Genomic DNA, 21,829 nt, shown 5'->3' with positions numbered 1-21,829 from the left:
TAAAGGGAAGGAAGTAAAATCAGTCACATCAGCATCAACATAGCTGCATGTGGCAGGGCTGAGAAAGGTTCTCTAGGCTTGTAGGTCATTTGATTCATGATCTGTCACACGGTAGATGCCTCAAGCCTTCAGAAAAAGTGTGTGCTGCACATATAGTCAATGGCCAGTGTCGAATCTCTCCTGGAAGGTAAAATGACTTGTCCCATGAGCAGCTTTCCTCCCAAATAATTCCAGAATGGGCAAGGGCATTAACCCATCTTATCCAAATGTCTCCTACTTTTCTCTACTGAGTTAACATAAACATTCTTGTTAATATTTCCAAATGAGAAAAAAAGAGATCTCAAAGATAAAATATTGATGGGATACCAAGTTTAGAGAGGCTTTGCAGATACAGACATTCTCATACACTGTTGGTACAGGCCTAAACTGGCACCTCTTTCAAGAGGGTAACTTGGTAACATAGAACACAGCTATAAACGCACAAAAAAATTCCATTTCTATTAGTTATCCCACAGTTACCTCTAGAGGGTGCACAGATGTTTATGGCATAATTGTTTATAATAGCAAAATCTAGACACAACTTTTAGAACACACTGAATTTGAGTAAGTAGGGGATGAGTTAAATAAATTATGGCCCATCTATACAATGGAATACATACAGCCACTTAGAAAACAAAATGAATCTACATGTGCTAGCAGCAAAAGATGTTCCATATGTACTAATTTTAAAAGGCATATTGCAGATCTTGTTTTCTACATGTATACATGAATTCATTCACATAATTATATAAATATATGCAAAATTGTATATGCATTAGAAAATATTTAAAAAGTATACTCAAGAAATTATTAATAGCAGTTATTGCTGAAGAATGGGAAGAGATGGAGTGGAAAGGGAGAATGGTTTTACTTTTCTACAGAACAATTTCAAATTTCAATGCTAATGCATTACTTTTATATAAAAAGATTTTCAAAGTAAAAAACTAGAAACACCTAAAAAATATGAAAGAGGAAATGATGAAATAAATTATGGCGCAATCATAAAATGTAATACTAACCAACCATTAAAAATTATTTCCTACAGTTCTACTTGCTGACAGAAAAATGTTTGTGATGTATTGGTAAATTTTCAAGGCAGTTTACAAAACAAAAAGAGAAAGCGGGTGAGCCTGATAAGCACCGGAGCCCCTTAGGGGTACATTCCAAGTCATGGTCTTTGTCACACCAGTGCCAGCACAGTGCCCAGCACACCTGTCAAGAAAGGACTGCTTATTTGATGCTCGCACATGCCTGCACCTGCACATGCTATGGGCTTACATTGCTGATGGCTGACCCTCACAACAAGCTCATTTATCCCATTTTACAAGCAGAAGATTGAAGAAGATTAGGGAGAGTGTTTTAACTAGCAAAGCTTGAATCCAAACCTAGATTTGTCTTTTCAAACAAGAAGATTTGTGAGACAATTAATCAACACATCAAAAAACATTCAAATGAACTGAAGAAAGATTATAGGACTACACTTGAGTTAGTACAAGAGTGAATGTGGAACTCATAATTCAGGAAGAGATCATTACCTTATCAAAACACCTGAGCAGTGAGGGGGCATGGTCTTTAGACCAGGTATTGAGTTCCTGATTTCTTGACTTCAGGTATATAACTGGAAATAAATATTGAAAGGATCATTAATAATCATATAGTTCACTGTTTTTCAAACTATAAGTTTTAACCCATTAGTGGAGTCATGAAATCAATATTGGTGTGTTGAAAATTAAGACTTTTAAAAAATAGTAAACTGGAACAGAATGGAATAGAGACAATATTCAAGTGTAATATAATAATGAATACTGTGAAGGTCTATACCTTTTTGTGAAATGTATTTCAGTTGCATTTTTATATACATTAGAAATATGTGCATTGAGTCACACTACAAACTATTAGGATGAATGGCAGCCAGAAATGTTTTAAAACCCCTGATTCAATGTCTACTCCTTCACCAGTTGGTGACCCTGAGGTCTGGAGGGATTAGGTGGCTCCTTTAGGCCATAGTGTCTTTGCCTACAGAACCTGGCTCCATATTGTGCTTTCCATGTACATTTTGTGTTTTAATGTTCCCATCTTTCAAATGGGGCTAATTTTGAGCTCACCTTTCTGACAGGGCCATTAGGGGAATGAAATTATCTTAAAGTGCTTTGAAAAGATAAAACCTATAAATACGGAAACTCTACCCCCTAAGACTTGCCATGCTATTAATACAGGATGAGCTGCTGGGCTCTGGCAGGATCCAAAGTCACTGGCTCAGCGTCAGACAAACAGAGCAGGTTTCATGACCTGGAGAGTGAGAATTCCAGGTCCATATATGCTGACAGCTTAGAAAAAAATGTTTCCAATCCCTAAATGGCTCACAGGTAGAGAGGAAAGCATGTGGCACAGGACCAGCAATGCAACATGGCAATGAGTACTTACAGAGCATTCCACATCACTGTCCTCCAAACGCCTGAAAGCAATTCCCATTCAACTGCAATCCTTGCTCTACCTGCAACCCTTTAGCCTCAACAGGTGTACTAAATTGATAAGAAAGTTGCAATCGTGATTCACCTTAATGCTTTTTCCAGTGCCTTACTCTACTCAGTTTCATGCTGAGTAAAAACTTGCTTTTCTTTAGTCTACCAATGTACCATTTTATTACAGAAGTACAAAATTTTCTCCCCTCAGGAGCATAAGGAATGCCCTCCCCTTCTCCATCTCAAGATGTAAACACTTCATTCCTCTCTGGCCCTTAACTATGATCACTTGTGCTATGAATCCTTTTGGCTTGTGCTGAGGGGCCCGTGATGACCCAATTAACAGGGCTCTTTATGGAAGGTTTAATATCAGGCACTCCACATGCATAGTCAAAACACTGTGGCTGGATATCAGATATCCCAAGACAAGAAACAGAACAAGGCTAAGAAGTAGATATTGTGAGATTGCTAAGTTTCCAACTTTTGTTGGGTTTTGCCACCTTTGGTTTGGTGTGGTCTGGGCATGGGCAGTACTAAAGACATCCTTAGAGGGATACAGGGAAAAAATAACACCAAAAACGCAGTACCTTTTTGCAGTTGTTGATCCCTTTTTTAACCTAAATTACTCATTTGCTCATTACAACTGGTTTGATTTAGGTGTGCTTCTTTTTATCTTACCTTGTTTTGGTCCCACTAGGATTGGCCTGAGCTGGAATGTTCGTTTCTTGATTTGGAATTCCATTTCTAATCCTTGCTTATTCATTTGCTCAAAGAACAGCCCAAACACCTTGACACATTAATTTCTAAGGAAAGCTTTGCCTGCATCCACCAGGTTCTGAAGGATTGCTGTGCATGGACTATGGGGGTAGCTATGGAGCTATGAAGGTCTGTGTTTGTATCTGAATTTTCTCTGCCATTTATGGTCTTTCCATAGGATCCAAGCTTTCTCCTCTCTATTCCCATGGAAGGCATTTTAAATCTATGCTTAGTGTTTAGTCTGAAAATGGATTTTCCATTGGACAGAAGCCGTGGCATCATGACAATTCCTGTGTAAAATTAAACATACCCCAGCCATAACTGCAAGCTGGAGTCCTCTGGCATTGATACTAGATCACTTATTTTTCAATAAGGTACAGGAGAGGGATAATCAGTCCACACCAAAAGAGTCACGTTGGGTCCCTTGCTATTCTAATCCATTTCTCTACAATCTGAAATGTCAAACAGTTTGGTAAACTTCAACCTAAATCAGTTGACAGTACTATAGGTTTATCCAATTCAAGTCAGTGGAAACTTAATAAGCAGTTGAAAGAGAGCAACCCATACACAAATCTATTAACATTTGTTGTAAGCTCACTGTGTGCCCAGAGTTAAGAGCTTTCCATGATCTCTTTTGAGCCTCAACACAATGTGAAGAAATTTAACTGAGGTCACTTAGCTTTTTGGTGGCTGAACCATGACTTGAGACCTAGCCTGCTGATCCCAAGCTAATGCTTATTCCATTTTACAGTTCTCTCTTGTCACTATGATATACACCACATTTTCTGGATTTATTTATTCTGGCACTGATTGTAAAATGTGCCATTAGGTTCAATAGCATTTCAGAAAAAAAGTATACTTCAAAAATTTCTAAATTTAATTCTATTTTTAATTGACAAATAATAATTGTATAATTTATGGGCTGCAATGTAATGCTTTGACATATGCTTACATTGTGAATGATTAAATCGAGCTGCTTACCATATCCATCACTTAACAGACTTATCAATTTTTTGCAGTGAGAACATTTAAAATCTATTTTTTTAACCAACTGCAAATAGCATATATTCACCTCCTCAATTGCATTTATTTATAGTCAGAATTTGAGTCTAAGCCTTCTTCCCATTTAGAGTCTTCTAAATAATTCTTGACCAGTGAGTCAGAAACTTCTGAAAGAAGGAAGAGGTCAAGAGAAAGAGAGCAGAAGGAGAGACCTTCTCATGCTTTAGTATTCAATGGGAGCATTAAAACCTCCCTTCCTTCTTAGCACAGTCCCACATACGCAATCAACATAGATTAGAGAGTGAGAAGCAGAGAGGCAGAAAATGCATTTTTCAGCATCTTTTTTTCCTCCAGGGAAATATGCAGCCCACAACTCCTGGAGTTGAGCAGACTTGCCCAGACAGAAGTTCCCTGGTCAAAGGTTTTCTTATCATGGAGCAGGCAAAAGCCCTGCACTTGAATGCCAGAATGCTGGAGTGCCAGACAAAGGCAGGCTCCTGACATCCTGCCTGGAGGCCAGTGGGTCCCCTGGGGCCCACAGACAACTGGTTTCCCTCCACTAAGACCTGAAGGGGTGTCCATGACAGACGCAATCTTGACAAACCTCCACCGGGCTCTCATCCAGGGGACTCTCCAGACACAGGGAACTGAAGTAGTCACCTTTGGAGTCCCGTGTCTGCAGGAGGTCCCTGGCCATGGCTTCCTCTGGTCTTGGGATCAGCAGCTTTTAGCAATGCTTTCTGCTCACTCAGAGCCTCAGCCTTCCAGGATTTTTCTTAAGTCAGGATTTGATCCTTGGAGCCCTGGTCAGGTGTGGTCAGATCTCCTGTGGACAGGAATGATACTTGTCTTCCACCAGTTTCTGTATCCTGAAGCATTTTGTGTCCTAAAAAGGAGAGGGGGAATGTCCTAGAACAGCCCAGTAAGCTTAAAGACATGAAGAACTCAAGTATTCTAGGAACAGTCCCAGCTCAACTACCCTAAACCAGCAGGGTTCTTTGGTGGCAAGCAACAGAAACTGACCCTAGCTAACATAAAACTTTATTGGAATAAAAGGGGACTGGCTAGAATGATATATGGGAGCTCAGAGAATGGAAGGGGTCTGAAGAAACATGAGAAAGGACAGGTCTGACTCCTGGTATAAGGGCTGATTCCTGCTGCTTTGTAGCTGATGGTCTGTATAACCAGAGTAACAACGAGAAGATAGCCAGTTCCTCCATAATAACTACCTTCTTCGTCAAATGCTTGTCTTAGAATTAGAATATGGATAATAAGCTGTTGTGTCTATGTTAAATTTCTTGATTTTTATAACTGCATTCTGGTTATGATAGAGAATATCTTTGTTCTTAGGAAATGCTGAAGTATTAAGGGGTAAGGAGGCATGGTGTTTGTAACCTTCCTTAAAACGGTTCAGAAGACAAACTATAATATTATATTATTAGAGACAAAGAGAATGATAAGTCAAATGTGGCAAAATTTAAAAATTAATGTGTCTTTAAATTTTTCTATATGTTTGGAATTTTTTTAAAGTAAGTAGTTTTAAAAGAAATACTTTTTTAAAGTCATTTTCTCCAGATTATCTCATCCAAGATCAGTACAATTTGCATCTCTGGGGGTAGGATTCCGACATTGGTAGATTTTAAAGCTACCCAGGGACTGCACTGGGCAGCCACAGCTGGGAACCAGGCTCCCAGGGTCTGAGCCCTGATCTGGGCTAAAAGCAACACTTCTGAGGAACCCCTAAAGTAATAACAACCACAAACTTAACATAGTCTTAACCATTTATTATATTTATGTTTTTCATTATAAAAGTAATATAACCACATTGCATAAAATTGGAAAATTTTTTTAAAAGAAAAAAGTTATTACCGTAACATAAACAATGAGAGAATTTTGGCTTATTTTCTCCAAGCATTTTTTAATGTACATATTTGCTTCCTACATAGTATGACACATTGAACATATGGCTTTAGCACTATTTTCATTTGACTTGAAAATGTCTTTAGAGCAATCATTTTTGTTGATAGTATATCAAGTGGATGTGCTGTTACTGACTTAACTATTCCCTTACTTTCGTGTATTTACATTGACACGATTTGTTTTTTGTTTTGTTTTATTTTGTTTTTGTAATTACAAATAATGCTTCAAGGAACAAATTTGTTCATAACAGTGTTTCTAATATTTCAGGCCACTTTACAGAAGTAGGATTATGGGGTCAGAATATGTCCATTCTCATAGCACTCAACACATACTGCCAAATTGCTTTGTGAAAGAGCTTTAACAATTTGTTGCAACCAGCAAGAGATGCTAGTTTTACGGCTTTGACATTATACATTTTTTAGTGCAAGATTAAATATATGAAGATGTGTCAGAAGTAGGCCAGGACTAGCAGAAGCACAACCTCAGTTTTAACTCTTGTTGTGTCACTTACTAGCTCTGATGCTTTGAGATTGCCCCTTACTCTTTCTTCCTCATTTTATGGGTCTACTCTATACATTTACCAAGCACCTATTATGTTCCAGGCACTATTCTCCATGCTGGGAATATGTATTGCTATAGGTCAGGACTCTTGAGAAGGAGGCTCTGAGATGGAAATTAGTGTGGAAGAGACTGATTAGGGACTGTTCTTGGCATCGACACTTGTGGAAGGGAGGTGACAGATGCAGGCTTGAACAGAGAGGGGAGCTGGGCTGCAATGAAGTCTCAGTGAAGCCACAGCAAACCCCACGTGAGCTCTGAAGATGGGATATGCCTTCAAAGGTGTCTGAGGTAGGTGATGGGGGCTGGGCCTTTATATTCTTACTTTGCTCCATGACTGCATGTAGGGGCTGCCTAGGGAAGGGGGCATGGCCTTGGGTGAGGCAACTCTCTTCAGCCCCATCACTTCACGAGGAGGACTACTATCAGAGAGCTGCTGGGGCAACGCTCCCCCAACAACGAGGAAACAATCATTCCTGAAGGGAAATCTGGGTGGTGCACGGCAATACCACTGCAAGTGATGAGCAAAGCAGACAATGGTCCTGGCCCCATGGAACTTAGAGACAGAAGGAGAGCCAGGCACTGATATTACAGACACAAACACCCCCCCACATAGGAAGACAAACTGAAAAGCACTGTGAAAGGAAAGTTCAGGGTCCCATGAGAGTGGGCAACAAGGGGACTTGATCTAATTTGGGGGTGTCAGGGAAGATGTTCTTGAGGAAGTGATAATGAGCTGAGATATGGAGGGTATAAAGGGGGTTACCAGGTCAATGGAGAGAGGGTGAAGAGTACACCTGGCAGAGGAAAGAACACTGTGCAAAGAGCTGAGGCTGGAGGGAGCACAGTGTTCAAAGAAAAGAAAAGCAGAGGCCAGGCGTGGTGGCTCATGCCTGTAATCACAGCACTTTGGGAGGCCGAGGCAGGCTGATCACCTGAGGTCAGGAGTTTGAGACCAGCCTAACATGGTGAAACCCTGTCTCTACTAAAAAGACAAAAGTTAGCCAGATGTGGTGGTGCATGCCTGTAATGCCAGCTACTTGGGAGGCTGAAGCAGAAGAATCGCTTGAACCTGGGAGGCGGAGGTTGAAGTGAGCCATTACACTGCAGCCTGGGCGACAAGAGCTAAACTCCATCTCAAAACAAAAAAAAAAAAAAGAAAAAAAGAAAAAAGAAAAGCAGAGTGGCAGGTACCTTTCAAGTCAAAGGGCATGTAACGGGTGTGAGGCCATGGAGGAAGGCTGTGTGGCCAGTGCAGGGGGACTTGCTGGCCCATAGAGAGGGCATTGTTTTCCACCCCATGAACAATGTGAAATTCTTGAATGGTATTAAGCAGATGGGTGACTTAATCAGGTTTGCATTTTAAAATCTACTTGTGGCTATGAAAAATGGATTGAAATAGGGCAAGAAAGGATGGGTGAGATCAATAAAGATGCTGGGAAAGATGTGATCATAGCTGGGACCAGAGGGGTGGAATTGGACATGGAAAGGAGTGGATAGACTTGAAAGAGAAAAAATTGACAGGATTTGACAGTAGATTAGACCTGGGAGGTGAAGTAGAGGGAAATGTGAAGGAGAAACCCAGGTTTCTGGTCCACACAACCAGATGATGTCAATGCTGTTCACTGAGATGGGGACACTAGACGAGGTCAGCCTGGGAGTGGATGATACATTTGGTTTTGGTCACTCTTACATCGGAGGTGCTTGAGTTTGAGGAGTCCTACAAATGAAATGTTGAGTAGATAATTTGGGGAGAGCATTCTACAATTCATAGAAGGAGTCTGAGGGGGAAAGATTATTTGTCAGCCACTGACAAATGGCTGGAAACTTAAATAACAGGCATGGAAGAATCACCTAGGAAAGATTATAGAATGGGGAGGAACTTTAGCACCAAATTTCGAGGAACTCTGACATTTAAATTTGTATAGAAGGCAGGTTTTGTAAGTAGGAAAGCTCCTGGGGTGGGTGGTTCATGGAAGCCAATGGAAGTATTTCAAGTAGGAGGGACTAGACGAAGTGTTGAACGAAGCTGAGAAGTTAGGTGAGGAGAGGACTGAGAAGTGACTGTTGCGCTGAGCAGCTTGTCCTTCATTAGTGAATTCAGTGAATTCACTGTGAGGCCTGAGGACAGACTGGACTGGTATAAAGAGTGAGTGGATTGTGAGGAAATGGGGTCAGTGAGCACAAAAGTCTTTCAAGAGGTTTGGCTGTAGAGGGTACTAAAGAGAGGGGGTAGCTGGATGGAGAATTAGGGTTTAGGTCAATTTTCCTTTGTTTTGCTTTTATGATGTGTGAATGTGGGTGGGACAGATCCAGTTCTTTCAACTTTATCATTCCCTTCATGTAAGTACCAGGGGTGAAGTGCCCCAGGTAGCAGGTGGAAAAATAAAGTAAAAGTATACAGAGTTGTGCTCAAAAGAGGCGTTTCCTAGACTGAACCAAATGTTCATTTCCAGAGCCAAGTGCAGTGCCTCATTCCCGTAATCCCAGCACACTGGGAGGCTGAGGCTGGCAGATCACTTGAGGCCAGGAGTTTTCGACCAGTCTGGGCAATATAGCAAGACCCCATCTCTACAAAAAAGTAAAAAGTTAGCCAGGTGTGGTGGCACACACCTGTAGTCCTAGCTACTTAGGAGGCTGAGGCAGGTGGATCATTTGAGCCCAGGAATCGGAGGCTGCAGTGAGCCAAGACTGTGCCACTGTACTCTAACCTGGGCAACAGAGTGAGACCCTGTCTCTAAAAAAATAAAAAATAAAAAAAATCACACGCGCGCACGCACACACACACACACACACACACACACCTCTATATACCAAAGGGTGAATTCCCTGTCTTCTGAGAATTTGGGGCAGTATTTGTCTGCCCTTTTTGTTCAGTTGACAGAACCACTGAACAGGGGCTCTGAGGACCCTAGTGAAAATCATATTCCTAGTAGGCTGCCTTGGTACTCCAGAATTCTTGAGGTGAGTATGAAGAGAAGCCCTTGCTGTCCCACTGTCTTTAAAATTAAGGTGGTTATGAGCCCAGCTAATCAAGTTGGTCTGGAGTGCTCTAAAACATCAGGTAGTTTTTGGAAGCTCCCCTACCCCAGGTGATTCTAACAGGCAGATACTAGCTAACAGACTGGAAGGGCTACAACCGTCAAAGATGAACAATAATAATCACAGAAGCAGCCTTAGTGAAGACCAATCTATAAAAATTAATCATGGACAGGTCTATTGGCAAGTTATAGTTACCTACAGCTAATTACCAATTTCTCTCAAGACTGATCTCACAGCTTTCCTAAAATTCCACATCCGTGACCTTTTGATGCCTGTCTGAGCAGGGGACTCTTTTCACTAGCCTGACACCTTCTCATTTTCCAAGTATTGGATTAAATATTATTTTTCCTGGGAAGTCTTCTCTCACCTCTAATCAGAAGCCAGACTTATACTCTGGCTGTTTTCAAGATCCTCAGATATAGCCTGGCTGAAACATACCACTATGCTTTTTTCCTAAATACTCCAAATAGGCCTTTCAGGGTTGCTGTTTCTTTCTTTCCTTTTTTTTTTTTTTTTTTTTTTTTTTTTTTTTTTTTTTGAGACACAGTCTTGCTCTGTCGCCCAGGCTGGAGTGCAGTGGCACAATCTCGGCTCACTGCAACCTCTGCCTCCCAGGTTCAAGCGATTCTCCTGCCTCAGCCTCCCAAGTAGCTGGGATTACAGGTGTGTGCCACCATGTCTGGCTAATTTTTGTTTTTTTAGTAGAGACAGTGTTTCACCATGTTGGCCAGGCTGGTCTCGAACTCCTGACCTCAGGTGATCTGCCCTCCTTGGCCTCCCAAAGTGCTGGGATTGTAGGCATGAGCCACCACACCCGGCTGACCTTTCAGTTTTTTCAAGATGATCTGACTTTAAAGAAAGGGCATTCATGGGAGGTCTGATGGCACATCTCACGTGGTCTCAGGCTGTCTTGCATCAAAAAGAATGTGTCTCTACACAGCACACTTGGTATTTAGGGCGGTGGCAAAACATACACAAGGTTATTAAGTAATTAAACATATTAAAGTCAAGGATGGGCCCAACGCTTTGAGTGTTTAAAGCCTTTAAAGGTAGGGATAAACCCAGTGCTGACATGTGCCAGGACTGAGCCAGGCTGAGTCATGAGTGAGTCCAGAAGTGTTCTCTCCCACCACTGACATCTACTCAGCCCCTTTCCACCCAAAGCACCTCAGTGCCAAGCTTCTCAAGCGTGATCCCTCTCCCCAAACAACTGGTCTTCACATGCCACTGTGTGATGTGGGTTGCTCGTTGTTCACAGACCTTCTTTATGGCTGGGAGAAGCTAGGGTCAGGGGAAAGCTTAGCCAGCAGGTAGCTGTGAAGTTGGACCAGTAGCCATCGCCAGGTGCACACCAGTGGGGAGGCGGATGGCATGTGCTCAGACTCCGGGGGCAAACTCCATGGGACCCAAACAGTCACGCTCCTCTGTAGATGGAAGAGGAGCAAGACACTAAGTCTATTCTGAATTCTTCTCAAAGATGAATGGATTTATTGAGAGCATGGCTTATTTTTAGCCCTTCTCTTTTGCATCATGGCTACATCCTGGTGGCATTTTGTTCATTTTTCCTAAATCCAACAGAGTTGCTTTTCAGATACACTTTCCCCACTTTGACAACACAAGCCCTGTCACCTCCCCAGGAGGACATCAATGGAGGCCTGAACTCTGAGCATAGAGACAACACACGGTTTTGGGAGGCCAGTTTCTGACATGGGACATGCCATAAACCCCGAGAAAACTATTTCTGAATAACTGATAAGGTCTAATTTAGAGACATCATTCTACCTTTTTAGGCCATGATTCTGAAAATGATTATTTTCCCAGAATATTTTTCTTCTCATATTAGAATGAAAAATGTTTCTATTAGGCTAGCTTGCTGTCCTGCAAAAGCTTGCCCTTTTATTCTCTACCCTTCACTACCATGATGGTCCTCGTAAGACTGCCAATCCCACAGTAAAGGGAGAGGAGGCCTCTAAATTGTTTTCTATCAGCCATGTCTTAATTACTCTGAGCATCAAAGAAAGGCCATTTTGATGAGTTGTAACAAAAGCAATGTGGCATGCTCAGAGACAAATGATCTGAGTTCTCCAGGGTTCTTTTCTCTCCTGTATAAATCTAAGCAGGTAGACTAGATGTTTTCTAAGGTTCTACTCACTCTAACTTTGCGAACTGAGAAACGGCTTTCTAGTAAAAGTGCCAGAGAAGGATGAAGCCATTATGCATGTCACCCTTGTGACATGTGTGTGGAACAAAGAGTCCTGGATCAGGGATCAAAATCCTTGTAGTATAAACTACCAGTGGGGCCTCCCAAAACCACTCCAAAGCTTTAGCTATGAAAGCTATAAATGGGGTCATGCTGATCAACCGAAGCAAGGTATATAAAACTGCTTTGCAAATAAAGTCATATACAAAAATCATTCTACTGGGGTAATAAAAAAGAGGACCCCAGATAAATTTCTTAGGCTCTAGATTTTAGGTCTCTACCCAGTTTCAAATACAGCTATGTAGAGGTCCCCCAATCCAATTCCAGCAATTGCAATGGAGTTAAAATTTGTCAAAGATAATAAACAGCAAGACAATAGTAATTGCTAATGAGAAAGGCCATAATTTTTTACAATAGCTAGAGAGAGGAACTGCTGAAAGTGAAGGCTTCATTTGAAAGACATTTTGGAAATTTGCGTTGGTTTTGTAACACCAAATTATGTCAGAAATATTTATATTTTTTAAAAAAAATCATAGGCCCATTTTCAGTAGACTCCAGTGAAGAGTGCCCCAAGGTGAAGTCATGATGCTTCATGTCCATGCCTTAGTCCTGCCCCAAGTTCCTGTGCAATCTTAGAAAAATATCTGAATCTTTAAGTTCAAGTGCCCCCAGTTACAATGAGATTCATAACAGATTCTCAGTGTTTTCATGTACTTCACTCCTAGTAGGTAAGTTAAAGGAAAGTTATTAAAACATTTGTAAGTGCTCTAAGTATTTCAGATAAAAGATACTGTAACACTGCCAAGGCACCACTTCTAACTTTTATAGAGCTCGCATGCCCTAAATTTTGTTTGTAAATAAAATCTTAAAAATGTGTTAGGAAAGGGATATGAAATACATTTATAAAGTAAAGAATTTCTTTTAAAACCCCTTTGGGAGGCCGAGGCGGGTGGATCGTGAGGTCAGGAGATTGAGACCATCCTGGCCAACATGGTGAAACCCCGTCTCTACTAAAAACACAAAAATTAGCTGGGCGTGGTGGCGGACACCTGTAATCCCAGCTACCCGGGAGGCTGAGGCAGGAGAATCGCTTGCACCCAGGAGGCAGAAGTTGCAGTAAGTGTGAGATCGTGCCATTGCACTCCAGCCTGGCGACAAGAGTGAGACTCTGTCTCAAACAAACAAACAAAAAACCCACATTAAGTAAACATGTAAGTCTATATCTTCAAAATCAAATTTTCTAAAAGCACAGTCCACCTGCAGTACCACTTACATTAAAGACAGAACTATCCACGGAGATCAGCAATAAGAGCTATCTTCATGTAAGTACCACACTTTAAGGAGCATCAGTGACCAACTGTGTCACTGATTCAGACCAAGAGAAAACATATAACTTTGTGGAAAAGATTTCCCTGGAAATTTCAAAACATAGGTAATTAAATAACCAGAGATTGGGTGCAGTGGCTCACACCTATAATCCCAGAACCTTGGGAGGCTGAGGTAGGAGGATTGCTTGAGCCTCAGAGTTTGAGGCCAGGCTGCGCAACATAGTTGGATCCTGTCTCTGCAAGACATTTCATTAAAACCTAGCCAGGTGTGGTGGCACATGCCTATACTGTAGTCCCAGCTACTTGGAAGGCTGAGGCAGGAGGATATCACTTGAGCCCAGGAGTTTGAGGCTCCAGTGAGCCATGATGGTGACACTGCATTCCAGCCTGGGCAACAGAGCAAGACCCTGCTGTCTCAAAAAAAAAAAAAACAAAAAAAAGAGGAGGAGAATAATCAGGAATCACAAACAAGCTGACATTTTTCAAGCTTGCTTTCAATGTCTATCACTTTACTAAGAAAAATATAATAAATTCATTGTATAGATAAAAATGACATGTACACTATTCCAATATTTGTTTCCTGTTGAAGAAACCATCAAGAGAAAATCTTTTCTGGTTCATCATCATTAACACAACCCCCAAAATAGAATACAATTTAAAAATAGTTAATAGGGTGGTATATATATATACACATACACATACACACATAATTTTTATATTTCCTGATTTAACAAAGACATGCTCTTGGGAAGCTGTAGACCTTATTGAAAAGTCTGGTAGTCTTTCCTTCTTTTATTTTCTGCAGTACTTAAACAGCCTGTATGAATCATTTGGCATGGGTGAATTGTCTTGTATCTTCTCATGCATATATTCTTGTCTACACAACTAGAAAGCGAGCCTCTGGAAGGAAGTTCCCTGTGGTGCTAAGCCCAGTGCCTTGTACATAACCTGGGTGCATTAATCATTGACTGACATGTGCATTTGCAGGGAGGAGCCTGGTAAGATACACTCAAAACCTTTATTCATTGATTTACAAACTGTACAATATTTACAAAGTTTAGGCATTAATCCCATATTGACATGAATGCTGTGGAGAGTCTAAAAATAAATATGTGGCACATAGCTTAATATACACATCATGGCTCTTTACACTTAAGCCATTACCAATGGTGAGATGTAATGGAGAATTTAATGTGGTAGAAAGGTCAGATGGCTGACCAGTCCTGGTCCTTCCATGTGAATGACTCTTCCTTGGCTCCTTGAGGCTGGGGATAGTGAGCAAATAACTTTCTTTCAAGAGAATTAAACACAGCCATTCTGACAGGCACATGGGATGCATGCAGCAACATCTATGCAGAGTCTGAAAGCACTCCCTGGGTGGTGGTTGAATCTGCACCACTGTGGACCTGATCCCTGTACACCAGCCAGGGAGGCTTTGGTGTGGTCACTTTCTTGTTTCTTATTCAATCACATGCAGTACTTGGAAGACGTCAGTGGAGTGTAATCATGCACAAAAATGGTACTTGTAGGTATGTACAACATCAAACTTTCATTGTCTTATAGCATCTTTAGATGCAACATCAACTATCTCCTCTTTTAGCAAGAGGGATGAATGAGGAAGCCAAACCCCTACTCCCCAAAGAAAAAACATCATCTGGGGACACATGCAAATGGCATCCTGCAACAGCAGGGTGAGATAAACTCCACATGATAAGATGGATGAATTCCTATGAAGTCAGGCCTGAAAGTCTTCCTAGGGGGATAATTCAACCTTTCTTTCCTCTTCAATCCCACATCATCCCACATAACCTAAATCTGAAGGAAACAGCTTCACAACATTGCATTTGAGCTTTGGTATCTTCATTTGGGAAGTGTAAATGCTAGTAACATTCCTTATAGGATTCTTGCAGGGATTAATCCTAACTTATGTAAAGTGCTTAGCATAGTGCCTGGCACATACGAGGTGCTTAATAAATGTCTTGCTTTCTCTCCCTCTACTTTCCCACCCCAATTAAAAGCAACATATTGATAAGCCTAACAAACTCTGAATTAAGGCCATTTGATGCAATTTAGATTATTCTGTGTCAGAGTTACTGCTGTCAGTTCATATTTAGTCCCTGAGGGAGTCTCATTTTATGAGCCACAGACATTTTTCTATGGAGGGCAGATGGACCCTGACAACACTGTCCTCTTTATTAGCCATGGTTCTAACAAGTTTCACAAAAACACATCCGAAAACCCTGCACAGAAACTTAGACCAGTGATGGTCACCACCTGAATAATTCCAGGACACCATCACTGAGGAAACCATGAGAAAAATCCTTGAGACAAACATATTCCTCTTGCCTACATGTTAACTTTTTTCAACACTGGTGCAAGTATTATAGATAACTTTCAATAAACATATATTAAAAGCTCTACCACTGTTGAAAAATATGTATTCTAATTTGATCACTTTGTTCAGAATAATGAATTTTTTAGAATATATTTTAGTTTCTAGTTATGCCTTACAAAAATAAATACTGTTTAAATTATTTACAAGGAAGAAGAAAAATTGTAACTTGGGGTACAAAAAATACAGGAAGGATGACAAAAATTTTACCATCTACTTCAAAAGCAATATCTAAAAGAAAGAAAAACTTCCCATTGAGTCTCCTTGTTAGTCTTGCAGTCACCTCACTGGTCTACTTTCTCCTCATCATCGCATATTATGCCTTGCTTCCCTATCATTCGAAAGACAATTTAATGCAGAATCTTCTCCATAAAGTCGCTGGGGATTTGGAAGTGGGAGCTCTTTGGCAGTATGAACTGCAGATGGAGTAAGAAGCTGGCCGAGCCACTTAGTCGGCCCTCAGAATGAACTAGGACTAATCTCCACACATTTTTCCTTTTATTCTAAAATCCTCTGTCTAGATTAACTATGGCTGAATAGAACCCCATATCTGGGGAAAACAACTCCATTCTGGTTTGGGGCTCTGGACACAATTGACTCAGGTGGAATCTAGGATCTCATGAAGCATAATTAGGTGCCAAGTCAAGGAGAAGGCCGATCTCACCAATTATATGAAGGGATAACACAGCCACTTTATGGACAGTGGCTCCATTAAGTTGAGGAAAATCCTCCTCCAGGCATCCCCACAAATATAACAAACTTTTATGATTGCCTTTTTGTCTTCTGCACAGAACAGAGGGAATGTGATTCCCAGCACTGGGAGAAGAATGTTGGGAAAATTAATTGAACAAATGGCTGGAATTGTTGGAATTACTACTCTTCCAGGGACTCAGTCAGAATTTCCAAGGAAATAGTCCATTCAGTTTGGAGTCAAGGTTTTAAAATTCTAAAGCTACAAATGAACTCACGATTATATTTAAACCAATGGTTACTTTTCTCCTGAAAAGCCCACATCTATACATGCCTCTATAACATACTCCTAATATCTTACAGTCTCAGGACCTACTGCATCTCATGCATGTATTCTTCCAAATTAAGAACCCCAGATCTCGATAAATGCAGAACTACTTCTTGGAATGAAAACAAAGGTTTATGGTATGGAACTTGGGCTGTACTGACAGAAGGCTTTGATGAGTCTTGGTTAGACTCAAAATGGCTACAGTGAAGCAACATTTATTCCTCATGGTAAGTGGCAATGCTTGGCTGTGATGACCTCCAAGAGTGTTGTGTCTCACATGTGTAATTACTGTCAGGCCAATGACTCATGCAGGTCTGTGGACCATCGAGATCCCCATGGATCGCTATTAACACATGGAGCCACTGAGCCGCTATAACATGAGCCCTAACCACAACCACAAGCAGGACACTATCACTGACATACAGCGTGGGTGCCCATTTGTCTGATTTATAGGTGACGTCGTGGCAAATGTGGCATCAGTTTCATTTCGGGGCAGTGGCAAGTTACAGATATTTCCTTCACAACAAGAAGTGCAGACCTGAAAGAAAGGAAGAAAAAAAGATAATGAGAAGCCAGCATGTCTTGGAAGGAGGCAGGGTTTTTGAAGGCACTGTCGCCCACATGGCAAGATGCAAGTAAAAATTACCTAATCTATAAAGGAGATGCCAACTCTACGTTCAGGAAGGCTGGGGATAATATTTCTTCTAGAAGCAATCTGGTCAACATGAAAACTCCCCAGGCCAAACTTCAAGAGATCTAGGTTTTGTTTTTGACACCCTCCACCCATACTATTCTTACAAAGGTGTATAGTATAGCCTTCCTGGGCCTCAGTTCTTTCGCCCTTAAAATGGGAATAAAGAAACTCGTCCTTCTTTTTCCATGAGGCTCTTTCTGACTACTTGAGGAAGAGAGGGTAAGCCTTCATTTGCCAAGTTTTCAAGTGAGAGTCAAGTGGCAACAACCCGGGTGATTTAAACTTGAGTACTGACTTTCATAGAACTGTTTGTGTAAGTGTCTCCATTCTCATTGGGTGAGTTAATGTTTGAAGGGTTTTCATTCATGCAGTTACTCCTGCTTTACACCACCTTACTCGTGGATCATTAGAAAGAAATAAACCCACAGAGTTAGTGACAAAAACTTTCTTTGGGCATGGCTACACAAAGTACAGACCAGCAGCTCCAACATCAGCTAGGAGTTTGTTACAAGTGCAGAATCTCAAACCTTGCCCCAGACAAAGAATTAGGAATACATTTTAACAAGATTCCCAGGTGATTCCTAGTCATAGGATGGTTATTAATAATATTCTATACAGTCATTTTCCTGCAGGGATTTGAGTCTTTAGTCACAGTGACATGTGTCAGGAAGACAGTATAATGTTGCGGAGGTAGACTCCAAACCAGAGGTGAGTTGGAATTCTGTGCCTGTCACTTACCAGCTGTGTGACCGAGCATATGACCCAACTTCTCTAATCCTTAACTTTCTCCTTAGTAAAGAGGCCATAGTAACTCCTCAGAATCAAGTCCAATTTGCTGGAGAGGTCAGGGAAAGCCTTTGGTTTTACTCATTTTGAACCAGGAGCAGAATAGGCAGATTATATTTAAAATTTTAATTATTAGTGTATTCAAGAGGTTGCTTGAAAATTAGGTGTCTGCCTTCTTAAGAAAAATAAGCCCTACTGACAGTGCTGTTCCCAGGTATTGAGAATGGACATTGCCCAAACCACCAGGAAGGCCACCTGCAGGAGAAGTGTTCAGCTGCTAAATAAAGGCCAAAGCATGATATGTTAAGGTCACACGTATAGACAGCATATAGACATGTATAGACACACGTATAGAGGGCAAGGCTGCCTTTCTGTGATTCTTTATATGCCCCTTCAAGGCTGCCTCCCAAGCTCATTTTACACTGAGTGCTTCTGTATATAGGCACCATGTGTTTCCGTGTACAGGCTTCTACAGGTACCAGGTGAAGCTTAAGCGAACACACAAGATGGGTCTCTCATCACCTATCAAATGACTCAAGAGCCAATGGAGACCCTCCCCAAACTGACATCCCAGTCACAACATGAGCCCTACTTTACAGAAAGTTATCAAAGCTGAATTGCCTCGGTCCTCCTGTGATGAATGAACTGGGTACATCTGCAAAGCTTCACTGTGATGGACATAACTGGTCTCTTGCTCCTCTTTTTTCTGGTAGCTTTATTACTTTCCTCTGAGTGAAGAAAGTTATTAAAATAACACTGAACACCCTCTTGATGTGTGTTTACACAATTTATATCAGTTGTCCTATGCTCTGGTATAGATGTGTATTCTTTTAGAGTAAACAGGAAAGGAAGCGTCTTTTCATAGAGCATAAAGACAATCAAAAGACAGCCTTCATGGGGGAGTAAGAATCTGCTCATGAGTACTGGCAGATGTCTGAAGAGAAGGCAGCTGGCTATGTAGTACTGGTCACTTGCTCTGTTGCCCAGACCTTGTGGCCTTCATGCTCGGAGTCTCTGCAGCCAGTGGATAAGCACTCTTCCAGTGGGACACAGCGTTTGGTGACTGAGATACTGTTTCCTGTGACTTCCATTGTGTGCTGAGTGTAGCAGTATCTGGTCTCTGTCAACAGAGAAAATATATTTGAGATGGGAAATGTTGACCCAACCTGCCTAAAAGGAAAATAACAGGAGTGTCAGCATTATCATTCCAGAAAAGACCTAATAGCACATAAGATGTGCACTGCTTTGAGTTTATGTCCAACCCCAAAGACCTCTTTGGAGAGCTCCACTTTGCCATGGTAGGAGGACAACCTTCAAAGAATATTGATTTCTCTGCCCAGCATTATTCCCATAAACCATGACACAATGGTTTCTCCTTGCCTTTCAACAAATTTTGCCACTGGACTGATTTTTATTTTTAGGGGATGAGTGGTTTTGGGGGGATGATTAAAGAGGTATAAGTCATAGCAATTTTAAGGAAGATGAAAGGACAAAGAGATTCAAAGAACTCAGGGTTAAAATGAGTTAGGCAGGTAACAGTAGTCCTCAAGGAGATAAAACACTACAGCAGTGGCTGGTGTATGTGTGTGTGTGTGTGTGTGTGTGTGTGTGTGTGTGTGTGTGTTGGGGGGAAGCAGCTATTCACAAGAGCAGAACAATTTAAAACTTTGTGCCAATGAGCATAGCTGGGTCCAGGGTATATTACAGATGAAGACTGAAACAATAATGAACATTTTTCCAAAATTGAGGAGCTCCGTTTCTCCCTAGCATGATTTCAGTGTCTTCCTAGGACAACAGATGAAGACCATGATGGGAGTTTCCAGAGGTCCCTCTATGTCTAATGAAACTGAAAGCTTGAGATCTCTTCCAAAATTCTTTGGGGAACTTTTAATGTGTAATTTAAAAACTAAAGAAAAATGGCTTTGTCAATGTAATTCTTTAAGGCCTCCAGGCAATGTTCAGCTCTCTAAGTCTGGGATTTAGGAGAATGTTCTTGCTCTACTTTCACATTAAAAAAGAAAATGAATAATTCTTAAGAAATGTCACCGAGCTGTTTTTCATCCACATCTTGGATCCAACTTTGCATGCTTTATACATTTCAGATATTTAGTGGCTAATATGGAATTATGACCTCCTATGAGATTATTTATTAGGCAATAAAAATTCCTCCCCCCTCCCCCACCAGATTCTGTCATGATTTTAGCAGTTTTTAACTGAAGAACTAATGTCCAAAGAAGAAAGCATAAGAAAATTTTAGGTCTTGAGAATGAGCTAATACAGACCCTTCAACACATTCTGGAAGTCATCAAAACTCAGGGGTTTTAACAGTCTTCCTAGAGACCCTCACCTGACAGGAATCCCAAATGGTCTCCAATTAAGTCGTACTAAGAGCTGCCACTTTCCCAGTGGTGATGCTATTGGCGGGTGTGCCTGGGCAGAGTCTGTGGCAACACCCTCCCCTAAATGCTGTCCCACACTGCATCCCAGCTGGAATTGTTAGTTGGATTGGGCTGAAGCTTGCTCCAAGGTTGCCCAGGGTCCTACGGAGCTCTTTGGGAGTAGGGTAAGGTCATCTGGGGAGCTCACAATAAGAAGAGTTGAAAGTTTTCTACCTGGCAATAATTCTCCCAAAGCCCTAAACTACCTTAACATTGGAGTGATTGCTTTTCTGTTGAAGAAGAGGCCACAGCTCTCCTCTTTTTTAAGCCTTAACAGGTTTTGACAAATGGAGGCCAGTGGCCTGGGAGATTTACCACATCTTCTAAGAGGACTGGTTTACTTCTTTGGTATCAGACTCAATGGACGTTTATGGTCACAATAGGTTCATCTTTCCCACCCCCACCCCAACTTCAAATGTTCTAGAAAGCAATAAAATCAGGAATGTTCTTATCTCCTGTCTCCTCTTCATGCAGACAGCTAAGAGCAGCTGCCAGAGGTTTTACTGCTCCAAATGTAAATCCGAGCAGATAAGATCATAGGCTTATGGAATAAGTAAATCACTACATAGCTGCAGTTTTGGAAATTAGCCTTTTCCCCCAAGTAGTGAATTATCCTGTTTTAAGTAAGCCTTAAAATAATAATTGGTGAACTTGATATGACTACTTCTTTGTTCATACTTTTCTATCTTTAACAAAATATCTTATACATAATGGAGAGCGTATTCCATTGAATGACAGTAGATGCAACAACTGATAAAAATAATTTTTCAGGAACACATGCAAAACCTTAGTACCTAATAAGCTGATTTTTTGCCATTCTGGGGGTAGAAGGGAGATCAGTGCAGTAAGAAGTTTTTCTTGTACTTCACCCAGTCCAATCCATGAAACAAAAATATATGAAGAACACTGCCATCACTTCCAGCAGTACAGACCTCAGTGCTGAAGCATCAATCCTTCAAAAGCATTTATTCCACTTCTTATCTTACAAAAACCCTAGGTGAGTTATGAAATGTTAATGTGGAAAAAGGTTCTGTGGTTTAAGAAGTTTTGAAAATGCTCAAATAAACTTGAACAGGTTTCTTCAGTGCACAACTTATGAGAACCTTCTATATGTGTTGTGATCTCATGATCTCCAAAGGTATATCAGGGTGAGCAGGCAGAATTTCCCAAGTAGAACTAGGTGGGCCACATTTG

At 41.1% G+C, this 21,829-nt stretch overlaps 1 protein-coding gene across 3 annotated transcripts in view; it reads right to left on the bottom strand.

The window, feature by feature from the left end:
* Window positions 1-14,311: 14,311 nt before the first annotated feature.
* Window positions 14,312-21,829, bottom strand: part of LYPD6 (LY6/PLAUR domain containing 6) — a 143,146-nt gene continuing 135,628 nt past the window's right edge. For all 3 annotated transcript variants that reach the window (XM_063790504.1, XM_016949809.4, XM_016949808.4), the window contains 2 exons: window positions 19,187-19,317; window positions 14,312-17,255 (listed from right to left, as the gene is read on the bottom strand). In XM_063790504.1, coding sequence (XP_063646574.1) covers window positions 17,088-17,255; window positions 19,187-19,317 — 299 coding nt within the window. In that variant the 3' untranslated portion in view covers window positions 14,312-17,087. The remainder of the gene's footprint in view (window positions 17,256-19,186; window positions 19,318-21,829) is intronic.

This window comes from Pan troglodytes, chromosome 13 (assembly GCF_028858775.2).
Source record: "Pan troglodytes isolate AG18354 chromosome 13, NHGRI_mPanTro3-v2.0_pri, whole genome shotgun sequence".
NCBI classification, from domain to species: domain Eukaryota; kingdom Metazoa; phylum Chordata; class Mammalia; order Primates; family Hominidae; genus Pan; species Pan troglodytes.
This window is presented reverse-complemented; position numbering and strand designations above follow the sequence as displayed.